At 42.5% G+C, this 24024-nt stretch overlaps 1 protein-coding gene across 3 annotated transcripts in view; it reads left to right on the top strand.

The window, feature by feature from the left end:
* The window catches only part of stam2 (signal transducing adaptor molecule (SH3 domain and ITAM motif) 2), a 108997-nt gene that overhangs the window by 23146 nt on the left and 61827 nt on the right, over window positions 1-24024 (top strand). For all 3 annotated transcript variants that reach the window (XR_006312201.1, XM_043694254.1, XM_043694253.1), the window contains exons 2-5: window positions 14124-14208; window positions 15261-15336; window positions 17071-17175; window positions 21058-21204. Coding sequence is in view for 2 of the 3 variants with exons in the window: in XM_043694254.1 (XP_043550189.1) it covers window positions 14124-14208; window positions 15261-15336; window positions 17071-17175; window positions 21058-21204 (413 nt within the window). In the remaining variant the exon portion in view is untranslated. The remainder of the gene's footprint in view (window positions 1-14123; window positions 14209-15260; window positions 15337-17070; window positions 17176-21057; window positions 21205-24024) is intronic.

The raw sequence follows: 24024 nt of genomic DNA, 5'->3' as shown, positions 1-24024 counted from the left end.
CCGGAGCACCCGGAGGAAACCCACGCAGACACGGGGAGAACGTGCAAACTCCACACAGTCAGTCGCCTGAGGCGGGAATTGAACCCGGGTCTCTGACGCTGTGAGGCAGCAGTGCTAGCCACCGTGCCACCCACTGCAGTCATTAGGGGGAAAGTCTTTCTGATTTTGCACTTAAATGTTCATTCTCTAATTTCAAATTATTACTCTTGTTCTGAGTTTCCCCATAAAGGAAATTGTTTCTTTATACATTTTCACTTTAACCATGATTCATTTTAAATATGTCCATTCCACTCCGAATTGCAGTGTTTCTATCTCTTCCACACTTTCAGGCAGTGAGTTCCTAAGTCTGCAACACCACTTTCTGCATGAGCCCCCTCTAATTCTTCTGTCAATTATTCTAAATCACCCTCATCTGGTAAGGGATCTAGGTCCTTTATACCACTGTATTGAGGCCACTGAATATTTAATGCCTTTTTGCATGTTTTTCTGTTTACAGAAATCAACCTTAGCTTGCCCAGTCAAGTGCTCCTGTTGAGGTCACTTAACATGTGATTTTTTAGCATCTGTTAGGCATCATTGCATTTTTTTAATGTACTGTAATGAAGGCATTGAATGCTATCTGATTACAGTTTATTGGAAATGGCTAAACATAGTGAAATCAGGGGCCATGAAGATTATTAAAGCATCTGGGATCCTAAGTTTTATAAATAGAAAAAGAGAGTAGAAAAGCAAGGAGGTTTGGCTGAGCCCATGCAGAACATTGACTTGGCTCACACTGGAATTCTGTGTTGAATACTGGGTACCACACATTAGCAAAGATGTACAGGTTTTGGAAAAGTTATAGGAGAGATATACAGAAGACATTGATTTCAGGCGTGAGACGTGTTGGGAAAATTGGCATGGTTGAGATTGTTCTCCTCAGACTGGGAGGGCTGTGAGGAGATTTGAGAGGTGTTCAAAATCACTGAAGGGTTCAGATGGAGTAAGTAAAAGCTATTTCCAATAGCTGAAGGTTCAGCAAGCAGAAGGCACTGGTTTATGGTGACTGGCAGAGATGGCATGAGGAAAACCAATTTTCTTTTACACAAGCGATACAAGCTTGTAAAAATTGTAGCCTTCCCTGGAAACTGAACAAATATTTATTTGGAGATAAAATTGTGACAATTCTGGGAGAGAGCCCAGGAGTGAGACAAATTGCCCTTCAAAGGAGCAGACACCGGAATTGGTGAGCAAACTGGCTGCCTTCTGTGTTGTATTTTTATTTTTGTTCACTTGTGGGATATGACGCCAGCATTTATTGTTCTTGAGCAGGTGATGGTGAGCTGCCTTTTTGAACCACTAGTCTGATTCGCAATGTCATTAGGGAGAGCATTCTAGGATTTTGTTCCAATGACAATGAACGAATGGTGATATATTTCCAGGTTAGGGTGGTGAGTGACTTGGAGGCGATCTTGCAGTTGGTGGTGTTCCCATATATTTGCTGCCCTTGTCCTCCTAGGTGATGGTTTGGAGTGTGTAGATCTTTGGTAAATTTCTGTAGTGCATCTTGCAGATACCACACACTGCTGCTACTAAGAATCAGTGATCGAGTAACTGAATGGCACTATATCCACAAATGGCATGGTGGCTCAGTGGTTAGCACTGCTGCCTCAAAGTGCCAGGGACTCTGGTTCGATTCCAGCCTTGGGCCAATGTCTATATGTAGTTTGTACATTCTCCCCGTGTCTGCGTGGGGTGTGTTGCATCGGACTCCTGCCTTGTTCACTGTGAATGGAAGGCAAGCTTTGGGAGGTCAGGAGATGAGTTACTTGCTGCAGTATTCCTAGCCTCTGACCTACTCCCGTAGCCACTATTTATAAGGTGAGTTCAGTTTCTGGTCAAAGGTAACCCACAAGCTATTGATAGTAATGGTAATGTCATTGAATGTCAAGGGGTTTGTCTTATTAGAGATGGTAATTACCTGGCATTTGTGTGGTGCGATTGCTACTTTGTTTTTCAGCTGAAGCCTAGCTATTGCCCAGGTCTTACTGCATTTAGACATGGATTGCTTCAGTATCTATGTAACTATTGGCGAATGTCCCAACTTCTAACCTTATGATGGAGGTGAGGTTGTGGTTCAGCCTGGCTGATCTCAACCATCAGGAACTAGTGCAGAGAGATCCTGGATCTGCAATGACTGACCTCCAACAACCACAACCATCATCTTGTGTGCCAGGAATGACTCCAAACATTGGAGAATTTACACCCAATTCCCTTTGACTGAAGTTTTGCTCAGGCTCCTTGATGCCACACTTAGTCAAATTTGGCCTTGATGTCAAGGGTTATCACTTGCCTCACCTCTGGAATTCAGCTGTTCTGTCCATCTTAGAACCAAGGCTGCAATGAGGCCAGGAGCTGAGTGATGCCCAGGTGGAACCCAAACTGGGCATCAATGTGCAGGTTGTTGCTGAGCAGGTGCCTGCTTGATAGTACTGTTGCTGATACCTTCCATCACTTTTACGGACGATGAAGAGTAGACTGACAGGACAGGATTGGCAAGTTTTGATTTGTTCTGCTTTTTGTGTACAGCACATACCGGGGCAATTTCCCACATTTGTCAGGTAGATGCCAGTGTTGTAGCTGTACTGAAACAGCTTGGCGAAGGATGCAGCAAGTTCTGGAGCAGAAGTCTTCAGTACTATTGCCGTAATATTGTCAGGGCCCATAGCCTTTGCGGTATCTGGTGCCTCCAACCATTTCTTGATATATGGAGTAAATTCAGTCGGCTGAAAACTGCATCTGTGCTGCTTGGGACCACTGGAGGAGGTCACAATGGATCATCCACTTGGCACATATGGTTGAATATTGTTGTAAATATTTCACTCTTTTGCAGTGATGTACTGACCTCTCCCATTATTGAGGATAGGGATATTTGTGGAGCTGCCTCCTCCAGTGAGTTGTTTGACCACCACCATTTACAAGTGACTGTGGCGAGACTGCAGAGCTTAGCTTTGATCTGTTGGTTATGGGATTGCTTAATTCCATCTAATACTTGCAGCTTATGCTGTTTGGCTCACAAGTAGAGCTGCTTTGTAGCTTCACCAAGAATATTTGCAAAGGTGCTACTCCTGACATGCCTTCCTGCACTCTTCTTTGAACCAGGTTTGATCTCTGGCTTGATGTTAATGGTTGTGTAGTGATATGGGCAAAACACAGGCAAATAGGACTGTTCCATTCAGGAAAACTGGTTGACTTGGACAAGTTGGTCAAAGGGTCTGTTTCTGTGCTGCATGATTCTGTGTTGATATTAAACTAGGAGTCAGTGTAGATGTCATGAACCAGTCATTACCCTCCTAGAATAAGTAATTACCCTACAGGTATGAAATCATGACAGTCCTTTAACAGTAAAGTGACCGTTTATAGGGATTTGTCTTGGGAAATGCAGGGTTACAGGGGTGTGGGTCTGGGTGGGATGCCCCTCAATTGGCCAAATGACCTGCTTTCCCACTGGGGATTCTGTGATTCTATGATTTGTAATTCCAGAGAGTCCTTGAACTTGCAATTTCCTGGAATTTTTCATTAGGCCTGAAAGAGTAAGTTTCAAAAGTTCTTTTTCTGCTTTTTTTTAATTAATTGATTTTGGGAAGAGTTAGTGGTGTTGTCATAATGACACTGGACTAATATTGCAGAGAGCCTTAGATTCAAATCCCATCACAGCAGCAGGTGGAATTTAAATTTAATTCACAAACTTTAAGCCTAAAGCTAATCATCGATTTATTAAACTCATCTGGTTCTCTATTGATGTTTTTTAATGAAGAAAATCTAATGCCTTTACAGGGTCTTGCCTACATGTTACTCCCTACTTTCAGTAAAGTGCTCTCTAAAATAGTCAAAACAAGCCACAAAGGTCAAGGGCAATTCCTTGTGAGCAAGAATGGTAAGCTCCTTAGGAACACCATATTTCATGAAAGGTTACCATATTCTTGGTGTTATTAACAAGTGACATGATGATGAAAGGGGAGTGTCTATAAATTTCTACCAGAGATTGAATGTCATGACTTTTGAAAGGCTTGGTGCTGGTCAGGTACTTGCTGTGAGCATATCTGGCATCTTCAGCAACAAGACTAATGATTATTTGAATGGCATTTAGCTCTTAACACCGGCCCCCAGCCCCTACTTCTGTAAACTAATACAGCAGGCATTGACTATTCAGCTGTCAAAAGCATGGCACTGGAAAAGCACAGCAAGTCAGCCAGCATCCAAGGAGCAGGAGAGCCAACGTTTTAAGAATAAGCTCTTCATCAGGAAGTCGACTCTCCTGCTCCTCCAATGCTCCCTGACCTGCTGTGCTTTTCCAGCGTCACACATTTTTGATCTCCTCCAGCATCTGCAATCTTCACTTTCTCATAGACCATTTAGCTGGTGATTTTGGTCTGATCCCTCACCTGATGTGTCTCTTTGGACACACACATGCTTCTCGTATGCTCTCTAAACGCCATTTCTACCCTCCACCCTGTTTATACCCTCTCTTGTCTTGGGCCCTGTTCTCATCATTTAAATGACCCAGTGTTCATCATTGTCTGTGTAGCCTAGTTGGTATATTTGCTTAATGTTTCTAACATAAACATATTGATTGTCAAAACATGTGTATTGATTTACAGCAGTGCAGACATACAGGAGGAGTAGATCAATGGATTCCTGGATCTCAGTAGTGATAATTTTAGAAAGTCCCTAAATGAAGGCACAAACCTTGTCCTTGGAGCTGAGTTTTGATCAGCCTATGGTAGAGGTGGGTGCAATTATAACATTTAAAAGGAGTTTCGACAGATACATGAATAGGAAAGGTTTAGAGGGATGTCAACCAAATGCAGGCAAATGGAACCAGTTCAGTTTGGGATGCCTGGTCAGCATGGACCGAAGGGTCTGTTTCTGCGCTGTATAACTATATCTGCCTCCTCACAGCCTTTGCATTGGGAAATGGGTCACCCGGTCACCTCAGCTGTGTATTGAGGATGACAGCTAAGAACGGCAAGGTAGAAAGAAAATAGTTTAGTGGGGGTGATATTTGTTTCCCTTGGGTACATGTCCCTTCCACTCTGGAGCACAGCCTGGAGAAAAGAGCCAGTTAGAGTAATCCTAATGTTCCTAGAATATCTGAGTCTCTGCTCCAGTATTCTACCTTTGCTGTTTTACTGGAATGTGCAGAGTATGGTGATGACTTCACATTATATCTTCGGAAAAAATTCTATTTAGGAAAATGGAACCCTGATTAATTTACATCTAGAGAAGTTTTAGTTATAGCCCTCGTAAAGTTTTGTCTTGTATAGTTGGATTCAGTTTAAGGGGAGCACTGAGGTTTGTTGCATTTTGTTACCTTCCTTTGACTTCCACCTTGTGCGTGCCATTGTTTTTAAAAGTCCTTACAGTTGTTTGTAAGTCTCTGCATGTTCTATTCTTCCCTTCATCTGGCCTTGAAATGATGGTTCCAATTATTTAAGTAGATAGATAAACTATGATTGAACTTGAAGTAGAGTCGACTTGGAGAATATTTAATAGAAACATCCAAAATCTATCAAGTGTTTAGATAAAGTTGATTTAAAGTGAGCTATTCCCAGGTCTGTAGGATGGAGAACCAGAGAATGCAGTTTGGGAATGACTGGCAAAATAAGTAATATTGATTTGAAATTTTTGTCTACTTGTATGGTTAGAATTTGGAATGCTGATCCTAAAAGGTGGTAAAATCCGATTCAATTAGAATGAAGTTGGAACACCATTTTTAAGAAGGAAAAGCTTTGGGGAAGGTGGAAAAGAGCAGGACTAACAGGATTGCTTTTTGAAGTTCCAGCACAGACCTGATGTGTTTCTGGCAGTCTTGTGTGCTGTATTATTCTATGAATTCTTTCCCTCCAGCTTTAGTCTATTCTGTTCTCCCTATGTTCCAGAAGTGTATGCTGTACATTTTCGTTCCCCTTGTTTGTCTTTACCCATTTTCTGTAGTCTCCTTGACACACTCTTGCAACTCCTGTTTAGTATGAGATGCTGCCTTGTGATTACTCCTGAGAATATTCCGCTCCAGTGTTGCTGTACCACTGCAACTTCTTGTTGTTAATGTGTTTGCAGCTAAGTTGCGCAGCTGGGAATGTTTTTTGCTGTTACTCGTGACGGTTTGTTGTCTTTCTACAAAGTGATGTGTAAATGTTTTCACTCCCATTTTCTTTTCCCCAAGTAAAGGACTCAATAGCTTAAAATGCCATTCGTGCTCCCAAATGGTTTTGTGAAGCCTGGCTAATGTTGCATTATCTGATGTCAAACTTGATGACCCTCAGCTGATGGTGGGGTCCAGGGAGAGGAAACTGTTTGCAATTCTTGCTACTAATTTGTTGTTCACTGTCCTGGCCATGAGGCAAGACCGCCTAGACATCATGCCTTCATGGTTTAGTAGACAAGCAGGAGGCTGGCAGCATTAGGAGGTGGAGAAATCGACATTTAGGGTATAACCCTATTTCAGGAATGGAACTGGGCATGGGGGAGTGTGGTGTAAAATTCCAAGCAGTGGAATGTGGTGAAACGGTTAAAAATTATGTCCCAATACATGTGTGAATCTAACCGGAATGGAGGTGTTGCTTAGTCCCGTGTGAATCTTCTTATCTGTATGTAACCAGAATGGAATGTGTTTTTTAGCCTTGCTCTGCTGTTCACATGAATGTTTATATCTGGAAAAGAGTATATCAGCTGAAAAAGTCTCCAGTTCGGTGAGTCTGCTCCGGGGTTACGTTTAACCGCCGAGCGTGGGTTGTTGGCAACCGCTCTACGAGAACTGACGGCTCCCAGTTTTTTGTAACATGTAGAGTGAGTATAAGCCAGACCCGTTGTGCGACGCTGCGGGGAATAAAATGCCCATATTCTAGCAGACTCGCCTCTTGGTCGTTTGTTCTGTGTCAGACTACTCTCCTACGAACCTGACCTTGAGAATTTTTTAAAACAGGGAGCTGCAGATAAAGACTGAGGGGCAGGGTTATGGCTAGGGAGAGGGTCAGAATAGCGAGGTGGTGATAGGTGGTTCGTATGACCTGTTGGTCAATGGGAGGAATGATTCCGGTTGAGAGCTGGAAGGAAGGGTCAGTAGGAGGAATGGAAGGGAGGAGGTGGGGCTTGAGGGGTAGATGGGGGATGGGTGCGAAGGTTATTTGAAATTGGAGAACAGTGTTGAATCTTCTGGACTGTAGGCTGCCAAGGCAGAAGATATGGTAGTGTTCGTCCAATTTATGGTCTGATACACTGTGGCAGTAGCGGAGGCCAAGGATGGATGTGTCGGAGATGGAGTGCAAAGGGGAATTGAAATCGGCGGTGACTAGGATGTCAGGTTGGCCCTTACAGGCCCAACCAGCTGAGATGGTTAGTGAAATGTTCTCTTAGTTTACGTTTGGTCTCACCGATATAGAGAAGACCATGTCGGGAGCACCGGATGCAGTAAACTAAGTTAGAGGAGAGGCAGGTGAACGTCTGTTACACCTGGAAGGAATGTTTGGGCCCCTGGATGGTGGTGAGGGAGGTGGTGTATCGGTAAGTTTTGCATCTTTGACGGTTGCAAGGGAAAGGGGTGGGGGAGGGGGCGCAAGGACTGACAAGGGAATGGTCCTTGCAGAAGGCAGAGAGTGCTGGGAGGGAAAGATGTTCTTAGTGGTGGGGTCCAGTTTGAGTTGGCGGAAGTGCTTGAGGATGAGACTAGTGGGGTGAGAACGGGTCTTCTCTGTTGTGGAGGGTGTTTAGAGCAGTGGAGAGGGGAATGAACGTGGTGTGGAGGGCTATCTGGATGACAGAAGGGGGAAAGCACGTCATTCAAAGTAGGTAGACATCAAGGATGCTTGGGAGTGGAAAGTCTGTTCTTCAGAGCAGATGCGATGAAGACAGGAATTGGGAAAATAGGATGGAGTTTTTGCAGGATATGGGGTGTCTGAGATAGACCAAATGTATTTGAGGGCAGGGTGGAAGTTATTGGCGAATTCGATGAATTGCTCAGGTACTGTTCCCCAACTCTTCCACCGTTACATCAATGACTGCACCAGTGCAGTCCTGGACCCATGCTGAACTGGAAAATGCATCGACTTTTCCGACAACTTCCATCCTGCCCTCAAATTCATTTGGTCTATCTTGGAATAACTTCATGTTTACTTTGGTGAGATACTGAAATGCTGATGATCTAATGGTAATATCACACAACTAGTAATCTAGAGGGGTGTTGGAAAAGCACAGTAGGTCAGGCAGCATCTGAAGAGCAGGAGAGTCAACATTTCGAGCATCAGGAATTCCTGATGAAGGGCTTATGCTGAAACATCGACACTCCTGCTCTGATCCTGCCTGACCTGCTGTGCTTCTCCAGCGCCATACCTTTTTGACTCCGATTCTCCAGCGTCTACAGTCCTCACTTTCTCCTAGTAATCCAGAGGCTTGGGGTAATGCCTTGGGGAAACGAGCTCAAAACCTACCATGACAACGGATTTGAAATTCAGTTAGTAAATCTGGAATATGAAGCTAGTCTTGGTGATGGTGACCATGAAAATATCATTCATAACTAAAAATCCATTTGGTTCATGGCTATCCTTTTTAGGGACGGAAACTGCTCAAACTACTGGTGTGGCTGTAGACCCACAGCCAAGTGGTTGACTAGCAACTACTAACCACTAGCCACAAAACAACATGACCCTCTCTCACTAGTATCCTTACATAAGGAAGGACACCCCTTCTACTGGTATAACGCATCCATCCTGGGGCAAGCCGAACAGAGACATGCATGAGAATTCCTAGAAGCATGGCATTCCAACTGGAACTCTATCAACAAACACATTGACTTGGACCCCATTTACCACCCCTAAGAGGGGAAAAAAAAGGAAATGACATCACCATAGGGAATAGTGTCACCACAGGAAATGACATCACCAACCCAAGGAAACCCAAACATATAAATAGAAAGCAGGAAACATCAGCAGAGCTTTGTCTGGAGGCTCACTGAAGATGTTAACTCAGTATGGTGACGAAACATCTGAAAATGAATCTTCCAGCTCAGCGAGCAAATCTACATCCAGAGAGTGGTTGACTTCTAATCACACTCAAATGGTCTACCGAGCCATTCAGTGCAGAGGCAATGAGGGATGGGCAACAAATGCTGGTACTGTAACAGAATGTTTCATGATTGAAACAATAATGTGCTTTTGAATTATTGTACTCAGACTCTGCCTGTTGTGAATAACAATGTGGGAAATAGTGTGCAGAGGCTGAAGAAAACATCTGGGAGATGCAGGACATTGTGGGAATAGCAATAAAATGATTGTCTCCTTCTGCATTGGTCAGTTAAATAACAGGCCCTCCAAGCCTGAGCCAATCCAAATGTACTGTCTTCAACTGTCGGTCAATTCCTAAGCATCTGTATCCCTCTGCTCCCCACCTCCTCGTGCATCTGTCCAGATGCATCTTGAACGAATCTACTGTGCCTGCCTGTATAACCTCTGCTGGCAACGCGCCAAATGCCCACCACCCTCTGTGTGAAGTACTTGCTGCGTGTATCCCCCTTAAACTTCCCACCTCTCACCCTTGAAAGAGTGACACCTCGTTATTGAATCCTTCAACGTGGGAAAAAGCTTGTCTCTATCCACCCTACCTATACCCTTCATGATTTTGTAGACCTCAATCAGGTCCCCTCCCGTCCCCCATCTCCTTTTTTCTAATGAAAACAAACCTAACCTACTCGACCTCTCTTCATAGCTAGCACCTTCCTTACCAGGCAACATCCTTGTATACCTTCTCTGCACCCTCTCCAAAACGTCCACATCCTTTTGGTAATGTGGCGACCAGAACTGTACACGGTATTCTAAATGCGGCCAAACCAATGTCTTGTACAATTTTAACATGAATTGCCAGCTCTTGTACTCAATACCCCGTCCGATGAAGGCAAGCATACGATATGCCTTCTTGACCACTCTATCCACCTGTGCAGCAAACTTCAGGATACAATGGACCTGCACTCCCAGATCTCTCTGCCCATCAACTTTTCCCAAGGCTCTTCCATTTGTGGTATAATTCACTCTAGAATTAGACTTGCCTAAATGCATCACCCCACATTTGTCTGGATTGGAAACCATCTGCCACTTATCTGCTCAACTCTCCAGACTATCTATATCCTCCTGTATTCTCTGACGTCCCTTATGCTTTCTGCTACTCCACCAAATGATACTGCACCAAAAAATGTTTTCATCTCAGCCAGTGCTAATTTAGGCCCAAATGTTTCTTCCTAATCTAAAAAAAGTCTTCCATTATTAAATACACAATTGCACAAAGAGTAGAAACTGAGAAGAATAGTTACTGAGTATTTCTTGGGCTGGTGGAAGTTTTTGTAGGGAGTTCCCTAAGAGTCAATATTAGGACCGTTGCTTTACGTATGAATAGAACAATTTAGATCTTGGTGTGTAGGAGGCAATTTGAAAGTTTGTAGACGACACAAAGCTTTGCAGGATAATGAATTCTGAGGAGGCAAATGTAGAACCTGGAAGGATCTTGACTTGATGGTAGATTGGATAGTTCAGCACGGAGAGGTGTGAGGTGATGCACTTTGGTATCCAGAACACATGGAGTCTGTGTTATATAAAGGGTCCTAGTCCACAAAACGTGCAGGAATGGAAACCCCAGGTTGTATCTATGTTTCACTCACTAAAGCTGGCAGGACAGGTTGAAAGCTGTTAAAATGTACATTATTCTAGACTTTGTAAGTAGAAGCAGAAAGAGTGAGAGCAGAGAGATTATCATGAACATGGAACACTGCTTACATGTCAAACACAATGTTGGAGAAACTCAGCAGGTTTGGCAGCATCGTTGGAGAAAGAAACAGAGGTAAAGTTTCAAGTCATATCAGACTTGAAACTTTAACTCTGTCTCTCCAAAGGTGTTGCCAAACCTGCTGAGTTTCAGATTTCCCACATCTGCAGTATTTTGCTTTCACTGGTTGCACATTAGTTGGAGTGTTCTGCGCAACCTTGGGAGCCACACTTGCAGGAAAGATGTTTTATTCATCCATGGGATTTGGACGTCACTGAGTAGGCCAACATTTATTGCCCTCCTAAACTGCACAGAGGAAAGTCGTGCCTCAGCCACAGTTCTCTTGTTTTTGGGGTCACATGTAGGCTGGACCAGCTAAGGACAGCAAATTTCCTTGCCCAAAGGACATTCGTGAACCTAATGGGCTTTTTCCAACAGTAGTTGACAATTTCCTGGTAATCAATAGACTCTGACAATTCCAGATCTTTCCTTTTATTGAGTTCAAATTCTAACATCTGCCATGGCAGGATGTGAACCCTGGTCTCTGAATTAATAGTCTAGTGATGAGACTGCTGTGCTATCACCTCCTGTGATGTGAATTCTTTGGAGTGGGTATAAAAGAGCCTTTGAGAATGTTGTCCATTTTTTTTTCTTGAAGATTCGTACACACTTGATGCAACTTCTGTGAACAAGCAAAATCTTAATAAGCAAGCACAGTACAAGCTTTCTGGAGGAACCCTTTAACACTCTTCACAATGCTTGTGAAGTCATGTCAAGGGATCTCTCTGTACAAAGGAAACAGTCCTTTCTTTGTACAGTACAAGAGTTTCACCTTACAGTGGATTACAACCTTCACCCATTCCCCCACTTAAGACACAAAGCAGTGATCACATCATTTCCAGAAACAGTATCATGTAAACCATCCCTTAATAGTCAAATTTGTAATGAATCATCATTTTTTTACTGCAGGGAGTAGTCAAAATTCCAACTGTAACGTTCTTGATTTCTGAATAATGTCAATAGTAGGAGAAGACAATGTAAATTGGCTTCTGAACAACTACGAAATGGCTGTGCAAATGGCTGCGAATGGCAAGGGATGGGAATGTAAGTTCCTTACATTCTATCTGTAGAACCGAGACATCCCACCCTACCCTTGGGGCATTCAATTTCTTGCAGGTCAGCAGAGCAAATTAACTTTTGATATCTTAGTTCCAGGGATGAGTTACTTCACTTATGAGGAAGGATAGGAGGAGCTAGGACTGTCTTTCTTCCTGAAGCGAAGGTAAAGTCTGAGAGAAGTTTTCAAAACCAGGAGGGATCTGGAAAGCATAGATAGAAAGAAATTATTACTGCTTAATAAAGGGTCACAACAAACAAACAGGATTGAAGGCAGACAGGTCGACCGAACCTGATGACCCGCATCCATGGATTTTAAAGGAAGTAGCTGCAGAGATTGTGAAAGCATTGGTCAGAATATTCCAGAACTGGCTGGATCTGGGGGGGGTCCAGCAAATGTGGAAACCGCTTATGTGACACCCGGTCAAGAAAGACTAAGCAGGAGAATGTGTTCAGTTAGCCGAATGTCTGTCACTGAGAAAATTCAAGTTCACTTTTATGGAAGAAAAAGCTATCTAGAGCAAATCTAATGCAGTCTAACAGAGGCAACATAGTTTTGTGAAAGAGAAATAATGTTTGATAAATTTGCTAGAGTACTTTGAGGAAATGACAAAGAGTTAATAAAGAAGGACTGGTAGATGTAGTGTATTTGGATTTCCAGAATGCACTTGACAGGTGACAAAAAATATGAGCTCACAGAATTACGGGTAATGTTTTAGCATGCTTTGAGAATTAGTTAATACTCAGAAGTCAGTCAGGATTAATGGGTCCTTTTCAAATTGGAAAGAGAACTCTTGAAGTGCCACATTGATCAGTCCTTAATCCTCAATTATTTACTACTGACTCGAGGAGAGGAAAGAGTGTAAGACATCTAAATTGGCTGATGATGCAGAAATAGGTGGGAGGGCTTGTTTTGATGAGAACATAAGGAATCTGAAAGTGTTATAGATTGAGTGAGTTGACAAAAACTTAACAAATGGAGTTTCAAGTAGAAATTGTGCTCTTATGCACTTTGGTAAGATGAATCAAAAGGCAGACTACTGATTAAATAGAGATTTAAAAATTGGATCTGGGTGTACTTTGCATGAAACACAAACAGCAACTAATTAAGGTAAATTGAATTTTATCCTTTTATTGCTAGTGGATTAAAGTCTAAAAATAGAGACGTCCTGCTACAACTGTGCAGGGGCATTGAGGCTTCATCTGTCGTATTGTGTACAGTCTTGGCACCTGTATTAAAGAAATGATAAATAAGTTGACTTATCAATTACAGCTAAACAGGTTAGGCGTGCGTTCATTAGAGTTTAAGAGGATGAGGGGTAATCTTATTCTGTAACAACTTGACAGGATAGGTGTGGTGGGGCGGCTCAGTGGCTAGTACTGCTGCTGACAGCACCAGGGATCCGGGTTTGGTTCCACCCTTGGGCAACAGTCTGTGTAAAGTTTGCATATTCCCATGGTGGGCTTCCTCTGAGTGCTCCGGTTTTTCCCCTCAGTCCAAAGATGTACAGGATTAAATATGGAAAGTGCAGGGTAACAGTGATTGGGTAGGGGGACGGGGCTGGGTGGGATGCTGTTCAGAGGGTTGGTGTGGACTTGATGGGCCAAATGGCCTACTTTCATTGTAGGGATTCTATGTTTCCACTAGTGGGCGAATGTCAAAAGAGGGGATATAGTTACAGAATAAGGAACACTCGATTAAAACTGGGATGTGAACAAATGTCTTCTCCCAGAGTGCAGTAAATGTCTGTAATTCTCCATTGTGTGCATTGTGGATGTCCGATCATGATAAGTATTTAAAGAGGAGGTAGGTTGATGTTTGAAATTTCAGCAAGTAGAGGGTTATGATGAGTGGCACAAAACAGGAGTTGAATCCTCGGACAGATCTGCCAATATCTTAGAGAATAGTGGCACAATCTTGAATCATCATCTCTTCCTTATGTTCTTTTAAAGAAGTGAATGCGAGATGAGAAAAAATGTTTTCACATATCAAATAGTTCAGATATAGAATACTCCAAGTGTGGTGGAGGCAATTTCAATTGAGGCATTCAAGAGGACATAGTTTAAATAAAAACTATCGCCCAATGTATAGGGTTGCAGGGAAAATGCAGGACTAAGTTAAAATGCTCAGAGAGCCATTGCAGGCACAATCGGCCAAATCCCCTCTTGCACCATAACAATTCTGTGATTCTGCTGAATTGTTATTAATGTTTTTCTTTCAGAAAAAGTCACAAATGAACACAACACCAGTGAAGACTGGACTCTTATCATGGATATCTGCGATCGTGTTGGGACTACACCAAATGGGTATGGATGGAAAAAATGCTTCACTTAGTTTCCATTACCCTTCTGCTTCCCTCACTCATAGGAACAGGAGGGGGTAAATTGGTCATTATTCTCCCTCCTGATCTCTGTCTAGCAAGCCATCTTGCATTTGTCAATTGATGGATCTCATTCACAAATATTGCTAACTTTGAAAAGGCATTGAAAGTCGACTGTAGTTACATTCCATTCAAGTATCATTATTTTGATTTATTCAACTTCACTTAATTTAAAAATGAAATTTCACCATCATTATGGGGAGCTTGAGCAGAGCCATTGTTGATTTTTTTAAAAAGTTGGCTTGTTTCTGGGCATCGGCGTTTGATCACCCAGTGTGAAGGCTCCATCGCTCCTGTGCATCATTGCAATGATTTTGTGTGTATTATCAGTGACTGTCTCAATGCTGTAGTACATACTTACCTTGTACTCAATTTACCAACAGATGAATTTATTTAGCAAAATTGGAAACTTAAAAATGTCTGCGAATATGTTAATTTAAACTACAAAGTAGAAATGTTGAAAAGAGCAAAACAAGGCTAATGATTTTGGTGAGACGCTGTCAAAATGTGTGCTGTTATTTTTATCTGCATCGATGCATAACTTCACTGACAGTCAGAGCATGTAGTATTTCATAAAGGCAGGAGCCATGTAACACAATTCTGCTAAAGTGCTCTTCCATGCCGTTATGTGCTGATGTAATGCTGTGTTGGAAAATTGCTTTGCTTCCTTATTATCCAGTTTGTCATTCACTGGATCCAACTGGCATTCTTAAGAGGAGTTTAATTGTAATTTAAGATGACTGAGATCATAGGTCAGTCATTTTAGTTGTTGGTCCTCTGAATGCTGGCGTCTGGAACCTGCCTTTTGGCATTTAGGAAGTACAAAGCACCTTTGTGACTTGTTTTGTGCTCTCAGTGAATTGGAACAGCTGGGTGTAACTTATAGTACATTCAATGTACATTTTGCATGCATCATTCCTGTTGGGTGTTTCGTTTCTATTTCGACGCAAGTAATTTTCTCCATTGTTTTAACATCAGGCCAAAAGATTGTTTGAAGGCTATTATGAAGAGAGTAAATCACAAAAATCCTCATGTGGCAATGAAGGCCTTAACGGTGAGTGGAGCCAGTGCAGCGCCAACTCTTTCATCTTTTTCTTCCTGCAGACTTTGACAAAATCTTTCTTAAAGAATGTGATTGTGTGCAGAAATCTGACTTGTTTTGTCTTGCTCAACTGCACTGACGAGTTTCCCTTTTCTCTAATTCTGTTAATTTGAGAGGGACTGATTTTTATTTTCCCAATTCATTCATGGGACGTGGGCATTGCTGGCTTGCCATTATTTATTGCCCATCCCTAGTTGACCCTGAGATGGTGGTGATGAGCTGCCTCCTTGAACTGATGCTGTCCATCTGCTGTTAGGATGGAGAGTGGCTTGATGTGGAACTTTTTGCTGGTGGTATTCCCATGTATCTACTGCCCTTGTCATTCCAGATGGAAATGGTCATGGATTTGGAAGGCACTGTCTAAGGATCTTTCCTGCATTTTGTAAATGGTGCACATTGCTACTGAGTGCTGGTGGTGGAGGGAATGGATGTTTGTGGATGTGATACCAATTAAGCGGGACATTGTGGAAGTCTGGTTAAGAATGAGGCACATACTCGTGAATTCCCCTCTGGGAGCATCATTGAGGACTTCAGAACCATTGGGCATCGCAGAGTTTGTAAAATGTTGCAGTGATGGTTTAACTCAGCAATGTTCACCACAACTAGCGTCCTCCATCCAACTCTATTTTGAGCTTGCCAGCTCAGTAATCTCAGCAGTAATGTCTGCACTCCCTAGAAAGACAGTGGTACTGTCAGAAACATCAATCAACCCCTGAGCTAGTAGTGTTCCTCCCCCTCCCCAAACGCAACTAGAAATGAATGCTGTAACTAAATAGAAAACATTCAAGACACAGCCTTTTTCAACTATGTAATCACGATACTCGCTGCAGTGGACATCCAGTTTGTGAAGGAATAATCTATTGTTAAAAATCGCACAACACCAAATTATAGTCCAACAGGTTTTGGAAGCACTGCCTTTCGGAGTGCTGCTGCTTCATCAGGTAGTTTACGCAGCACTCCGAAAGTTAGTGCTTCCAATTAAACCTGTTGGACTATAATCTGGTGTTATGTGATTTTTAACTTTGTACAGCCCAGTCCAACACCGGCATCTCCAAATCATAAGTAATCCATTGTCCATGTTTAGAACGGAAAGTTGGGAATACTTATTTCCGGCACGTGTCCCTACTTGTCAAATGTTTCCTGTTACAAAATGGTAAAACATGAACATGGGGAGGCGATGGTCCAGTAGTATTATTGCTAGACTGTTCACCCAGATACCCAGATAACGTTCTCGAAACCAGGATTCGAATCCTGACACATGGTGGCATTTGAAATCAATTTTTTTAAAAATCTGCAATTGAGCGTTCAATGGTGACCATGAATCCATTGTTGATTGTCAGAAAAACCCATTTGGTTCACTAATCTCCTTACCTGGTCTGGCCTACATGTGACTCTAGACCCTCAGCAATGTGGTTGATTCTGAACTACCTTCTGAGCAATTGGGGATGGGCAATAAATGTTGGCCTAGCCAGTGACGCGCTCATTTCATGAACGAATTTTTAAAAGAAGAAAATTCTAGTACAATATGACAGCAGCTTAGCCATCTGTATAGTCCTCTGGCTGTGTTTAAATACTATCCAGAGGTCCAATTAGATAACACTTATTGACTTGTTTCTAATGCTCTTTGTAAACCCTCTTCCAGTTTTTTTTATAATCTGCTGATCATCTTTGTGTCTCATTTTGCAGTTACTAGGTGCTTGTGTCTCAAACTGTGGGAAGATCTTCCACTTAGAAATATGTTCTCGTGATTTCACAAGTGAAGTTGGAAATTTATTAAGTGCATATAATAAGGTATAGTAACCAACTTTTTGGTAATCTTTTAATCATTGTCTCTGTCTGTGATAAATTTCTAATGCAACTGTTACTTTTTGTTTCCTTGCCTAGTGAATCAAGGTGTCATATACATTAATACACACAGTCTCAGAATAAAATAATCATAATTCTCTGGATCTTCCTGAAAAGTCGGGACACAATCACGATGTAATCGAAGATTTCTTGGAACTCTTGTTTTCTTTTGCCAAGACCCTTGTCCAAAACATTCAAGGTTAACTGTAATAGCTGCACCCTGTCATCAGCAGCAGTTGAGATTTTGTTTAACTCTCACTAGTTTTCTGGCCACTTTCAGGCATATGGATCAGGAAAGATGCACGAGTACCTGGCACTGTCGCTGATTTACTATAAGCTGATACATTTGCTACTCTTGTCTCTTGCAAAACTCACTGGTACTAATACAGGAATTTTGCAGCTTAATTTATTTTTCTCACACTGATTGCTGTGATGTAATAACAACTTGGAGATGAGAGTCAGAGTGGAGCTGGAAAAAGCACAGCAGGTCAGGCAGCATCAGAGGAGGAGGGGAGTTGACGTTTCAGGTTGGAACCTGAACAAGCAACTCCCCTCTTCCTCTGATGCTGCCTGACCTGTATTGCTTTTCCAGCTCCACTCTTTACCTAGTGCGAAGTAATACCAAATCCAGCACTACCATTGATGTCAAATTTGCCCTCCAGAAAAGCAAAGAAGTTAGATTCAATTTGTAGGCCAAAAGAATTGGGAACAGGAGTAGTCCATTGGGCTTCTTGAGCTTGCTCCACCATTCATGGCTGATCCGACATTCCTCATGTCTGCTTTCCTGCCCTTTCCCTGTAATCCTTGATACCCCTACCGATCCAGAACCTAACTATCTCTCAGCCTTAGATACACACACAGACTCTGCCCCACAGGTGCCTGTGGTAGTAAGTTCATAAGAGCCTCTGATCTCCTGAGAGATGAAATTTGTGCTGATCTCAGTTTTAAATGGATGCCTCTTTTACTTAAGAACACAAGGATTAGGAGGAGGAATAGGCCATCTGGTCCATCGAACTTGCTCCACGATTCAGTAAGTTGATGGTTGATCTTTTTGTGGACTCAACTCCACATACCCAGCCAATCACTATAACCCTTATTCCTTTGCTGTTCCTTTTACTGTCTTTCTGAGACTATGCCCCCTGGTCCTAGTTTCTCCCCATGAAGGGAAATATGCTCTCAGCATTTAACCTGTCAAGCCATAAGACCATAGATAAAAGATTAGAATTAGGCCATTCAGTCCATCAAGTCTATTCCACTATTTGATTGTGGCCGATAGGTTTCTGAACCCCATTCTCCTGCTTTCTCCCTGTAACCCTTCGTCAATCTTTTTTCTGCCTTAAATACACTCGATGACTGGGCATCCACAGTCTTCTGTGGCAATAAATTCCACAGATTCACCACCCTCTGGCTGAAGAAATTCCTCCTCTTCCTGGTTCTGAAGAGTCATGCCATCATTCTGAGGCTGTGCCCTTGGGTGTTAGTCTCTCTAACTATTGGAAATATCCTCTCTATATCTTCTGTATCCAGGCGCCCCTCAGTATTTTGTAAGTTTCAATCAGTTCCCTTTCATCCTTCTAAACTCCACTGAATGGAGAGTTCTCAGCTGCGCCTCATATGACAAGCCCTTAGGATTATTCTTGTAAACTCCCTCCACCGCAAGCACGTCTGCCCTTAGATACCAGGCCCAAAACTGCTCACAGTATTTCATGTGAAGTATGACCAGAGCCTTACACAGCTTTAGATGTACATCTCCTTGTATTTTAGCCCTCTTATAAAGAGTGCAAACATTGCTTTTGCCATCCTAACTACCAACTGCATGTTAATGTTCAGAGAATCCTGAACGAGGTTTCCAAGTACCTTTTGTGTTTCAGATTTCTGAAGCCTTTCCTTGTTTAGAAAATAATCTATGCCTCTTCTTCCTACCACATACTTTCCCATATTGTATTCCATCTGCCGTTTCTTTGTCCATTCTTTCTGTAGTCTGCCCAAGTCCTGCAGCCTCCGCATTTCCTCAACACTACCTGTCCCTCTACCTAATTTTGTCATCTGCAAACTTAGCAACAACGCCTTCAATTTCTTCACCCAGATCATTAATGCATATCGTGAATAGTTGTGCTCCCAACACTGACCCCTGCAGAACTCCACAGGCCACCAGCTGCCATCCTAAAAAGCCCCCTTTATTCACATTCTCCACCTTCTGCCAGTCAGCCACTCCTCTATCCATGCCAGTATCTTCCCCTAACACCATGGGGGTCATGTCTTACTTAGCAGCCTCCTTGTTAAAGGCCTTCTGGAAGTGCAAATAGATCACATCCACTGGCTCTTCTTTGTCTAACTTGCTCATTACCTCCCCAAAGAATTCTGACAGTTTCGTCAGACATGACCTCCCTTGATGAAACCATTGTTGACTCAGTCCTATTGTATAATGAACCTCCAAGTAATCGCATCCTTAATAATAGATTCTCTTAAATGACTGAGGTCAGGCTAATTGGCCTATAGTTTCCTGTCTTCTGCCTCCCTTAAACGGAAGTGTTGTATTAGCCATTTTCCAGTCCTCTGGGACTCCTCCCAGCTTCCTGAAATATCACCATTAATGTCTTAACAATTTCTTGCAAGTTCTCTTGGAACTCAGGGTGTGGTCCATCTGACCCATTTGATCTATCCATCTTCAGACCTTTCAGCCTCCCTAATACCTTCTCCTTTAATGGCAACTTCTGCACTCACATCGCCGCGCCGCCCCCGCCCACCGACTCTTGAAGTTCTGGTGTCCTAGTAATGTATTGCACTGTAAAGACTGAAAAGTACCTATTCTGTTTCCCAGTTACTTCTTTGATTTGCCATTACTGTTTCACAGCCTCATTTTCCAACAGTCCAGTGTCCACTCTTGTGGCTCTCTTACCTTTTTATATATTTCTAAACAAAATTCTTGCAATTTTCTTTTATATTACGAGCTATCTTACTGTACTGATTGGAACCAGGTGGAACTCATTGACTGGGATCCTTGATTGGGATTGTTGACCTGGGCCAATCAGTGAGACCTGGCTGACCGATATATACAGGGGGATTCAGAGAGCTTCCTGACTTCAGAGTCTGACTCTGAGCTGGCTGGTCACAGCTAGTATACTGTGCACATGCAAATAAATGGTGACCTGGTGATGAGATACCAGCCTGTCTACATTTATTTCACTTTCACTCATATCTTCTCCCTTCCCTCTCCTTATTGCTTTTATATCCTCTGCTGATTTTTAAAGGCTTCTCAGTCCTCTGGCTTCCCACTTATCTTCACCATATTGAAGCTTTCTGAGCATACAAACCCCTTAAGAGGCAAGTATATAGTATACCTAGAGAGTAGTTGGAGTGCCATGCATAAGTATTGGGTGAAGCAAATGACTTTGGTGTATTAGAGGGTAAACTAGATGGAAAGGTGAGAAAGAAGAGAATAGAAGAATGTTAGAAATGGGGTATGATGAGAAAGGTATTGAGGAGTCTTGTGTAATGTTGAGCTTTGCAGCCTTTCACCTGTGTAACTCCCTGTTTCTGCATTGTACACTACGTAATATTTAGTAGCAATGCAGTAAAATGTCATTGTGACATTGCTGGTGACATTTGCCAACATCTGACTGCTGCATTTGACCTTAATTCCTTGTAATGGACTTGAATTTGAGCATGTGAGTCTTTACTGTGTGGAATTTTAATACTACATCAGGAGGCTTCCCTTGCAGATGAAGCTTCTGTCAAAAATGTCACTGAAAGTTGATTATACAGCTTAATTTTTTTTCTTTGAAAGTACATCTGTATGATGAACTGTGTCTTGCTATTTCTCCCCAGGCTCATCCAAAAGTATGTGAAAAGCTGAAGGCATTATTGGTGGAATGGGTGGAAGAGTTTCAAAAGGATCCCCAGCTCAGTCTTATTGCTGCTACCATCAAAGCACTTAAAGAAGATGGTGTCTCCTTTCCTTCAATGAGCTCACAGGTACCCTTGGAATGTGTTGGTTTATGGGAAATTGGTGGCACTGGAAACCTTGGTGACCTGCTGGAGATCAAATGATGAAGGTTTGCTATAGTGTTGTTAGGTAAGGGAGTTCCAAGATTTTACCCCTGCGAGAATGAACTCACAATGACATGAGTCTACACCTAGGTGTGGTGTGTAACTCGGAGGAGAACCTGATGCATCCTGCAGCTGCTTCTTTCACCATTCTGGGTGATGGGATTGTCAGCCTGGAAGATATTACACCACAGTAACTCTCTTGACAAGAGAAATATATTGATGTCTCAACACCCTAAATGTTAGGCTTATTCCTGTTCCTATTTCTCATGGTCTGCTGTACATGAGTTGAATCTAATCTCTTCACTATTCTAGAAGGACAAAATTGACATCAATCTCAATGCAGGATTTGCTATTGCATCACAAAAATCATGTGAGAAAAAGAGAACCTACCTGTCGGCTTACTGCGATCTTGCATCTGATTTCTCTTCTGGTGATGTTTAACAAGACCAGCTCCAGATCTTTGGGCCAAAGCATTTTTTTAAAAATTGCTCTTGGGATGAGCGTAATGTTGAAGAGACTAATGTTGCCATTCCTTTAATTTTCCTTGAGAAGGTGATGGTGTGTTATCTTGAACCACTGCTGTTCATATGGTATAAGTCTCCCACTACCCTATTAGAGAGGAGTTTCCAGGATGTAAAACCAGTCACTGTGAAGGAATGGTGATCTTCATTCCATGCCAGGGTGTGACATAACTTTGGAGAAAACTCACTGTGCTGGGTGCTTCCGTCTGCCTGTTGCCCATGTATTTGAGATTGCAGGTTCAATAACTGCTTTTGAAGGTGGCTGAGTGCACAGTGCATCATGTGGATGGGGCATCATGTTCCTCTGTGCTGATGATAGAAGGAGAGAATTTTAAAGGTAGTGGGTACATGAGATGCTAATCAAATAGGCTGCTTTATCCTATGTGATGGTGAACTTCTCGAGTGTTATTGATGCTGCACATGTCCAATCCAATGGAGAGTATTCCATTACAGTCCTTGGGAATGATGTGGGTGAGGGGAAAAGCACTGTATAAGCTTATACCATTCATTAAGAATGAGAGTGCGTTCTTGGAGCACAGTACAAGTTAAAGCCGCGGTAGAGGTGTGTAATATGGTATGCATGCTTAAAGGAATGTAGAGCAACCGCGTACAGTTATTTCAAGTGAGTCACCAGATCCCAACCAGTTCATGATGAATTGGAAGAGGTGTCACTCAGAATTCATTTGAAAGTTTGGAGATTGACAAATATAGCATCACGTTCAAAACTAGGGAAGACATGGATGTGTTTGGCAAATAGAGAGCAGCTAACATTGTTGAATGCAAGAGAGTTACTAGTAGTGAGGATGAGTGTTATGCTTAGTGAGTACATAAAATTTGAGTTAACAGTCTTGTGGTGCAGTAGTAGTGTCTCTACCCAGACCTTCTGCCCTAGGGTAAAGGTCCCAGTTGCCGTGGAGTTGTCATAACATATCCAAGCATGAAAGTTATAAAAGGTATACATTTTTAAATGTATGTGCTGATGAGCATCATCTATGGATTTCTTAGTGGCTCATGCATGGTTAATTTAATATAATTTTTGTGGTAAACTACCAATTGTGTAGACTATGTAGTTGTTGGAGGTCAATCATCTTGGTCCAGGACATCATTGCAGGTGTTTCTCAAGGTTGTATTCTAGCCCGACTATCTTCAGTTGCTACATGAATGAGAGCAAAAGATCAGAAATGGGGATATTTGTTGACAATTTTATAATGTTCAGTATCACTCGTGACTCTTCAAGTACTAAAGCAGTCGGTGTCCAAATGCAGCAAGACCTAGACAACATCCAGATTTTGGTTAACAAGTGGCAACTAATCTACGTGCCAAACAAGTGCCAGACAAAGACCATCTCCAACAAAAGATAATCCAACCATTGTCCCTTGACATTCATTGGCATTACCATCACTGAATCCTCCATGGTCAACATTCCTGAGGATTACCAGAGACCAGAAACTGGTTGGACCAGACATATAAATGTATTGTTTCTAATTTGTTCATAGAATGGCTCGACCAGCTTGTGTTGCCAAATCTTAATTGCCCAGAAGGTTGTTAGAAATCAATCCCATTACCATGGTCTGGAGTTACAGACCAATCATGGGGGTGTGTTTTACTCCCTTAATAGACACTAGAGAACCAGGGTTTTTACAAAAATCAACAGTGGTTATGTGGTGGCCATTCGGCTAGCTTTTAATTCAGATTATGTTCAATTCAACCATTTGCCTTACTGGGATTTGAACTTGGAAGATCAACTGGACCTCTTGGGTGACCAGTGACTTTACCACTATGCCATTGTCTCCCAAGAGGCTACAAGAGCAGATCTGAGACTAGCAATTAGAGTCATATCGAGTCCTAGAGATGTACAGCATGGAAACAGACCCTTTGGTCCAACCCGTCCATGCCGACCAGATATCCCAAACCAATTTAGTCCCACTTGCCAGCACCCAGCCCATATCCCTCCAAACCCTTCCTATTCACATACCCATCCAAATGCTTCTTAAATGTTGCAATTGTACCAGCCTCCACCACATCCTCTGGCAGCTCATTCCATACACGTACCACCCTCTACATGAAAACATTACCCCTTAGGTTTTGTTTTATATCTTCCCCCTCTCACCCTAAACCTATGCCCTCTAGATCTGGACTCCCTGACCCCAGGGAAAAGACTTTGTCTATTTATCCTATCCATGCCCCTCATAATTTTGTAAACCTCTATAATGTCACCCCTCAG

Source organism: Chiloscyllium plagiosum, chromosome 7 (assembly GCF_004010195.1).
Source record: "Chiloscyllium plagiosum isolate BGI_BamShark_2017 chromosome 7, ASM401019v2, whole genome shotgun sequence".
Classification (NCBI taxonomy): Eukaryota; Metazoa; Chordata; class Chondrichthyes; order Orectolobiformes; family Hemiscylliidae; genus Chiloscyllium; species Chiloscyllium plagiosum.
This window is presented reverse-complemented; position numbering and strand designations above follow the sequence as displayed.